This window comes from Struthio camelus, chromosome 3, assembly GCF_040807025.1.
Source record: "Struthio camelus isolate bStrCam1 chromosome 3, bStrCam1.hap1, whole genome shotgun sequence".
Taxonomy (NCBI): Eukaryota; Metazoa; Chordata; class Aves; order Struthioniformes; family Struthionidae; genus Struthio; species Struthio camelus.
The window spans coordinates 139,507,523-139,516,149 of NC_090944.1; the positions used below are offsets into that span (position 1 = coordinate 139,507,523).

The window sequence follows — 8,627 nt, forward strand, 5'->3', positions numbered from 1 at the left end:
GGAGCAGCTCTGCAGTCAAGGACTGCTGGCACCGGGTGGACAACAAGCTGCTTTCGGGACGTTGAAGGCCAACGTGTGTGAGTGCACCTAGCAAATGCCCCAAGGTCCTTGCCCACCTCCCAGATTTCTGCTGCCATGGTGTTACACCTTCCTCCCCTCAAGTCTCTCTATCCTTCCTATCAGGTTTGCAATCGCAGCTCAGCAGCGGCAAAGAGGACAAAAAGGGACCGCAGCAAGGGCAAACCTCAGCATGTCATTATCCAGTGCACACCTCCAGCACGCCCCAGGGAGGTACTTCACCACGCTCCATTTCAATTAAATAGTAATTTCCCTGTCCTAGGCAGCGCAGTGATGTGCAGTAGTTTGGGTTAGTGCCAAGCTCGGTGGTTTCAATCAGTGAAGGCATTGCCCTGTGCCTAGCAAGTTCCCGTTTGCGGTAAAACCTGTTGTGTGGTGGAGTGCTGTCCGTCTTGGAGGTGTCCAGCAGCTCTGCTGATCCAGCCTTGCACCACTGGGTGCTCAGAGCCACCCATCAGTCATCTCTGCACAACTACTGCGTGCTTTGCTGCTAGTATTTCTGATTGTACTCCTCGACCAAACAGTCCCAGGCACGCAGTTTGTCAAAGGTGCAAGTGACCTCGGCTAAAAAGTGACTGATTTGGGGGAATAGCCATAAAAATGAAGATGCTTCTCTGTGCCTGCTGGTGTCTTAGGTCAGGGTAATCACTTTGAACAAATGAGGAATGAGGAGTTTGATCCTGTAGCGTTCTCCGCGGAGGGTTTTGGACAGCATGGTTGAGATAACTGCCCTGAGGGAAGACGCAAAGAAATGCCGGTGTGTGCTACGTGGCGCGGGATTAACTACGCTGCCTGTGGAGGGGGGTCTCTGAGATGGGTGCTTGTGCTGCACACCGCGCAGGAGGCTCAGGGGCAGCATACAGAGGGGACAGGGCCCTGTACTCCATGATCACCTCTCACAGCAGGCGATCAGCAGCCAAACGCATTCCCTGTGTTGCTCAACAGGTTTGCTGCACGAAATTTCAACCACAGCCCTTCCTGTGGTTTTGGCCAGGTCTCGGGCTCCTGGACGAAGGATAGATAGAAAAAAACAGACAGTAGGCAGAGCAAGAAGAGGAAAAGACCAGATTGAGACTCTTCCTCACTTTGCTCCTTCAAAGCTGCTGCCAGTCCTGAGGGTGCCCATCGACCGGGCTGGGTCACCGTGGGGAGGTGGAGGTGCAGATTGCCACCGAAAGTGCTAGAAAATCCACCTGTGCCATTATGGGAGTAGATCATCCCCTCCAGAGATGTTTGCACCTGTCCCAGACAAGTATCTCTGTGGGAGAAAGACCAGGCTTGCTTTTGCCTCCCGGGGTAAAATCCCAGCCCCTGTGAGCACGCTGTATTCATCACATCCAACATTTCCAATGTGCTCCCAGCAGCTTCTCGGGCCAATGCCATGCTTGGGGCTCTCTGTGGGCACCAGACCTGGGACACATGGGGTAGGAAGGTGCTTGGAGGTCCCAGGGGAGCCTCTGGGCAGAATCTTTCATTTCCGAGGCATCGAGGTGCGTGCGCCGTTTCCCAGGCAGCGCCTGTCTCAAGCTGCCCCACTCCTGGGGCATTTGGGGCGAGAGGGCTGGGTGGGAGGGGTAGCAGAGACCTCCGAGTGCTTTTTGCATCTACTTTTTTTCCATGCCGGTAGTGCCCCGCTGTTTTTTTTTCCAGTGCTGGCTTCCAGCGGGGACGAGCTAACGCAGAGAGGGAGGTGCCTGAGTTGGGGCCAGAGGGGAAGGGACGGGCAGGTGAACTGGCGAGGACTGGTGTAAACTGGTGTGTGGCAGGGAAGGGGGAAGCTGAGGGCGAAGCAAGGCGGAAGGAGATGGGGAGGAGAGCAAGGAGCTCCAGGCTGGAGGGCAGCGCTGGGCGCAGCAGTGCTGGCTGCAGGCGCAGGAAAAGGCGGCCGCAGGTACCGCATCCCAGGGTGTGACTGCAAATACCTGTTTTTTTGTAAATAGCCCCAACCAAGAAAGACATCTTTGTGTTTTAATGCTAGATTCTGGGGTGTTAATAGCAGCAGGGCAAATCTGGGCTTTAAAATTCTCCCCACCCCATGATGACGTGATGCTGAAAACCAGTTTCAACAGGAGCAGGTTAAAGCTTCAGAACCAAGCGTCATTGTCAAAGTGACTGCGGGTTCGCTCTGCAGAGGGGTTTCTTTTCCGCCGCTGTTGCAATCGGCTTGCTCTTGTCACACCAGTGCAAGCAAAACAGGTTGGGCTGGTTTTCAAAATGGAAAAACGAGGAAAAAAAATGTTTTCCCTGTATTGCAGTTAAAAAGCATCAGCCCAAACCCATGACCGCAGCTCAGAAATCCCCCCAGGACCTGAAACAACAGAGGTGTCTCTCATCCACCTTTATTTCCCTCCCGTTCTCCAGCCCTTGTTATCATCCAGGAGCTTCAGACTCAAAATGGAAGCGATTTTTGCCCTGCAAGCTGGGAGAGCTAATATGAAACCACTGCATAGTAGATAAGATGCGAAAACACCCGTTCTTGCGCCTAACCCCTATTTAAATTAACTCACTCCCGTTAGCACTGTGGAGTAATTTAAGCATGCAGATGGACATCATCACTGAGATGAACTCTGGTGCCTTTTGGCCCTGGCTGCAGCGCCCCGCGGGCTGCCTCTCGCTGTGAAAGCCCTTTGCTCCGTGCCCAGGTCTGCGCCTCCTCCTTCGGTGCTGCCTTGTACCTGCGTGCTGCAAAGGGAAATCAGCAGCGATGACTCTCGCCTATGTGCAAAATTACAGAAAGCCCTTTTTTTTTTTTTTTTTTTTTTTTATTAGTGACAGAGGGTTTGAGAGCAGCCATGCACAAAAGACAAGAGTTGTCTCTGCTTATTTGAGGCATTATTCCAGTTATCCATGTAATTCTCTTGCAGTCTCTGCGGCGCGCCGTCTTGATTGTATTTCACGGGGAGATTAATGGCAGTGGTAATTCCTGGGGTTACGGTTGCGTCTCGTAATTCAGCAATACCAATCAGGGGCTGCAGGAATTCCTGTTTCCTCACAGGCAAGTTATATATTGCCCCATTTCTCATCCCAAGTCAGAGATGGCATTTCTGGAAACTGCGTGAAATATTCTTTTGGCATGTCCGATTTGGGGAGGGAAATAGGCTTATATGGCCAGATTTCATACTTGTGCTCCTGAGCGCTGGTTGTTCTGGCTTCCCCTGATAGCAAGAACAACAAGGCATAAGGGGAGGGCTCAGGAAGATTTTGGCACTTTGAATCCAGTTATATTATTCTGTTTAAAGTCAGGGTTTTTTTTCTGTTTGGGTCTCGCTTACCAGCAACACAACATACCCAACCCAACCCAGAAGAGACTGAAGGGAAACGGATCATGCCAGGATATAGATTTCTCTGGCAGGCTCTTTTTCTTCATTGCCATGGTCCCAAGGTTACCAAGCTGCTTGTTTATAGCCTATACATTGAAAAACAAAACCCAACCCCAGCCCAGAAACTGCAGTCGTTGAACAGCTCCTGTTTGTGGGTGACCACACGGCAGGCTTGCGAGGGGAGACTCAGGATGATTTCCATCGCAGCAGCGAGTACACCTTATGGATCACGTACATCAGGGTAGCTAAGAATGCAAATACCTACAGTGGAAAAATACATTAGCCAGTTAACATTTTATTACAGGGCAGGCTTCCCTGGACTGAGCAAACACCTCGTAACGCATTAGATTAGTATTGACTTTTGCCCGTTGGGAGACATTCACGCAAAGTAGGACTGGAACAGGTTTCTCGCCTCCCCGGATGGTTGGTGTAGTTAAAGATTTGCCCTCGAGGCCACCTCGCGGTCACCCGCCTGCCTTTCCCCCCTGCGCGGCAGGCACTCACCACCGCAGCAATGTTCTCCTGGTAGACGGCGTACAGAAAGGTGGAAGAAAAACCACGGACCGCGTAGGTGACGTAGGCTTGCAGCACGGCGGCGCTGAGGTAGAAGAGAGCGGATGTTCCCTGGCAGAAGACGTCCTAAGAAACAAGGATTGCCACGGTCATTGCCCAGGAGGGAGCACGCTGCAGCGGGCAATGAAAAGCAACCTGCTCCCCAAGCCCTGGGCCACTAATCAAAGCGCCGCAGGAGCAAAAGGGACAGTTTTCTACCGGCGACACCAGGGAGGGGACAGGCACCGAGGTCTTTTGCCCCCACTTACCAAGGTGACCCAGGAGCAGCTGCCACCATGTGCCCCGCAGAGGTAGAGGCACAGGAGGGTGGTGGACATGACGAAGCAGAGCACAGAGACGAACATCACCCAGCCTTGCAGCATGGGGAACATGACCTTCGTGGAGGCAACCAGGATCCAGACGAGGCCCCCGAAGATCTGCAAGCCAAAGCGGGACAGAGCATTTCCAAAAGGAGCCGTGCCAAACCCGGCCTGCCCACACAAACAGTGCAGACCCGTGGGTTAACGAAGACCTCTTGCAAATGTCACCCCCAAAAGGAAAAAGAATAGGTTGAAGAGAGATAAGGCAGCTAATTTTACTGCCTAAGTTGGGGGAAATAGGGTTGCAGCACCCAACTCTGAGCACCTCTGGGAGCACTGCCTGGGAAGGAGAGTTTGTGTTGCTGCTCTGGCCGTTGGGGTCCTCCTCTGTGGGCTGCCCAGGAGCTGTGCGAGCTCCCAGCCGCTGGTCAGGTAGTGGGTGGCCCCCTTCTTTCTCAGCTAGCCTTGAGAGTTTGCTATGGGTTGTCCAGCAGGGTAGGGAACACGAGGCCAGCTGTATCTACCCCTGTGCTTTCTCCAATAGCAGGCTCCTACGCAAGAGGGTGAGAGCGAGCAGGACAACCAGCCCTGCAGGGCTTCAGAGCAGCAAGCAGTGCCTTTGCACTGAAAGGCACTCCATACAACAAATCAACCTAGTTTTTTGAACACGTGCAAACTTTTGGCTGCTGCAGCACCCTACAACGAGGAGCTCCTCGGGAGAACCCGCACGGCATGGAGAGTGGTGCTGCCATGGGACCCATCCCTCATCACTGGTCGCTCTTGATTTTGCAGGTAAAATCCCCCAGAGGTAAATCAGCCCCGCTGAGGCTAGGATCACTCGGATCATCAGCAAATCCTGTGGCCAGCCTTCACCACTATCCAGGTGCTGACTCCTACAAATCATGGCGTTTCCATTTCCCTGGAAGCATTTTGCAAGTGGGAGAGAGGTTTTCCCTCTGCTTTATGACACTCAGAAAATGTCACATCTCCTACAAATCTGAGATGACAGGAACGGACACAGCTTATTGCTTTCACAGTGAAAACGTGCAAGTTAGATCAAGGACGTGGCTGAGACCTTGCAAATCCCTGGAAGAAAAAGGATCTTCCGAAGTGCTGCTGTGTTGGCATGCCCCATCACAACCAAACACTGACACCTGAACACAAACTTGGGCCCTGTAATAACTCCTGGGTGGAGACTACATGACTGCATTGCAGCTACAGATCCTGGGGAAAGCATGCAGTTGCTCCATTAAAATCCAGCAAAATCAGGGTGAGCTGTGAGGTCAGAGGGAGAAGCACCACTTCTCCTTTCCTGCCACTTCCCGTCTCTCTGCTGCACGATGTGATTTCTTGGTCAGACAAACGTGGTTTCTTTAGTGACCTTTGTTTATGAGTTTGCTGAACAGCAGCACCATAAAAAACAGCAAAGGGTCAAGAGGCTCCTGCCACGGTCTGCAGCAGGATGGGCAACGCAGTCTGCAAAATCCTTGTCTTTTAAACAGCGTGTCACTCTTACAATCCAAAGAAATCTGATTTTAGCCTTTTTCAGCTTTTCCACATCAGCCTGGCTGCTAAATTTAATCCAGCTATGCCAAAAGCTCTTCAGATACAGCAGATGATAAGAATTAAACCCAGCCTCACAGAATAAATACGGCACCGGTTAATCAACGCAGCCGGACGCTGCAGTCATCGGAGCTGCGGGCAGGCCCTTCTGGCATTTTAGCAACTGTCCAACTGCTTCAAATGTCAATTTTTTTTTTTTTTTTAATGTGGCTCCCATATTAACCCAGTACAGGCAACCTCAGTTTCCCCTCAGGGCTGAGAAACGCTTGATGAACGCTGTTATTCAGGGGAGCCACCTCCTTTGTACACAGCGGAGAGAATACGGCGGCACAACCCACTCATAAACTTCTTGAGATGGAGATAAAACACCGAAACCCGGCTTTTCGGCATTCCTCCTTCCCCCACGGTCCCCGAGCCTTTAGGACATGCGTTTCCGAGCTTTCCCCAAACCAGAGGAGAGTTTGTGGGTTATTTCCCCCTCCCCTCTTTGAGCTGCCTGGCCAAATCCCCCGGAGACAGGGATTGCAAGGAAAGAGCTGGAGGCACAGTCGGTGCCAAAGGCCACCGGAGCGAGCGGCAGCCTCGGGACTGGGCTGAAGGCAGCCGGTGGCAGGGGGCCGGCCGGCCGGCACCAGCCTCGGTGCCTCCGTGCTCAGCCTGCCGCGATCCCAGCAGGATCGCTGCCGGGAATTCGCGCCCTCCTTCCCACGGCCGCGGCGAGCCTGTACCCTGCTCTCAGGCCGGGAGGAAGAGAGCAAATCCCTGGAGCGTATTTGGGGGCAAAGCCTTTCTCCACGAGGCCTGCGTTATCCCTGTTCCTCTTCGCTTCCCGGCTATCGCTAGGAGATGGAAGTAAATGGGGTCGATCCTGGGGAGGTGGGCTGGGTCGGGGGGCAGGGAAGGGTTTGATGGCAAAGCTCAAGCTTTCGGCACGAAGTAACACGAGCCCCCCTCCTCAGACCCTCGGCCGGACCGCTCGATGCTGGATAAAAGCGCTAGGGTTTGACAAAAGCCCCTCGAAACGTGGGGCGGGCAGGGGAGCGCAGGGGAAAAGGGCTCTGGTGGAAACTTCCCGTCTTTCACTCAGCGCTCCTGGCGAAGCGCTTTGCATCAGCCTTGCCGAACCCTTGAAGGTTATGATCTTCTCCGGCTCGATGAGACTGCACGGTGGGAAGCAGCAGCAAGGAGCTCGGTCAGCCTTTGCTCTGCACACCCCCCGGCCGGCGCGCCCCGGGCCGGCGGCTCCAGCAGCCCCGGTGTCTCCGCTTTGCTGTGCCGAGCGGCTGCCGCCGCCGGCTTTTGCCCCTGCCTTGAGAAAGCAGTTTGTCCTCTGCCCCGAATCAGCTGCTAAATCCCCTTGCCCGTTAAATTCCCTTGCTCGCGGTCTCCCTCGCGGGGGCGAGCTGGGCATCTGAGGCTGGTGTGGCTCTCGGCCGCGCCGCACGTGCTGGGCGCCCCGCGAGCGGCGTCCCCGGCTGCGAGAAGGCACTCACGATTTCGGGGATGAAGAGCACATCGGGGAAGGTGGTCAGGACGGCCAGGCCGCTGGGCAAAGAGGCGGTGGAGGTGGCCGAGGACATGGCGAGCCTTTCCCACGGTGCCTGCCAGCCGCTCTGGCTCTGGCCGCCGCAGGTGGCTGCTAAACACAGCCTCCCTCCCTCCTTCCCTCCCTTCTTCCCTCCCTCCTTCCCTCCCGCTGGCAGGTGAAGGTGCCTGCGAACGTCACAGGTGTGGCCAAGCCCCATGGCCAGGGGTTTCTCCCTGGCCATCGCAGCCTCCGCTGGAGGGGGCAGATGCCAAGGGAGCTCCGGCTGCCCCGGGCGGGGGGCTGGTGTTGAAAGCAGAGGGGAGGTGGGAAGGAGCCCCGGGTGGAGGGGGGGGGGGGTCACTTCCCTGGCGGTGCGGGGAAGAAAAGCCTGGGGGACCGGAGCAGGGCCTTGTCCGTCCCTCGGGCCCTGCCGGACGCACGGGACCTGCGCCGGGATCCTGTGGGGGTGACGGAGGGAGCAGACGGCGGGATTATTGGGGCCGGGGGCAGCGGAGCCCCCCGAGAGGGGTCGCAGCGGAGGGCGGCGGCAGGGGCACCAAAGCGGGACGGGAGAAACAAAGCCGTGCGGTGTATTTCCCTTGCAGCACGCGCTGCGCCGCAGCAGGTGCAGCAGGGAGGCAGCCGGGCCGCCTGGACGAGCCCCCGGCGGTGAGCCCGCGCCCCGGGGCCCCCCTCCAGGGCTGCTGCCCCGCTGAAAAGCTTTTCTTGCCTTTCTCAAGGAAAAAGGCTAAGTCAAATGTTTGAGGGCAAAAAAGGGCTCGCTGGCTTTTTATTCCCGCACTTAGCCTCTCCCAGCACTGCCCATGCACCCAGTGCCCTTAAGGTAGAGGCCGAGCCCGGTGGCATTTCTGTCACTGCCACTACAGATAAAAGTCCTCTTTGCCCCAAGCAGGGGGAGGGGACTGCTCTGCAAACTGTTTTTTGTTGTTTTTTTTTTTTTTGAAGAGAAAGCAAAAGCAAAGGGAGCGCTGGAATCAATGCTCAAGGAGCGTCTCTCCCTCCCTCCCTCTCCCTGCAGGATGTTAACAGTTTATTAAACTGGTAAAGGAGAACGAACTCTGTCGATGGGTACCCTGCTTCCAATAAAAAATGTTTACATCTATGATAAACATCTAACATGGGGGGACATAGATTGTCCTTATTTCATTTGTATTTCAGAATCAAGGGAAACTGCAACGACATAAGACCTGAATTGAAAGACTCCAATAATACTAATATATATTGTGTATCTATTTCTATATAATG

General features: G+C 54.8%; 1 protein-coding gene across 1 annotated transcript; it reads right to left on the reverse strand.

Moving 5' to 3' along the window:
• Positions 1–2,032: 2,032 nt before the first annotated feature.
• On the reverse strand, positions 2,033–7,588 carry LOC104151881 (mal, T cell differentiation protein). Its single transcript, XM_068940489.1, has 4 exons — positions 7,327–7,588; positions 4,220–4,387; positions 3,903–4,037; positions 2,033–3,659 (listed from the first exon to the last, which is right to left on the reverse strand). The coding sequence occupies exons 1-4, from the start codon at positions 7,576–7,578 to the stop codon at positions 3,585–3,587; spliced, it is 630 nt and encodes a 209-aa protein (XP_068796590.1). The 5' UTR covers positions 7,579–7,588; the 3' UTR covers positions 2,033–3,584.
• Between the last annotated feature and the right edge of the window lie 1,039 nt (positions 7,589–8,627).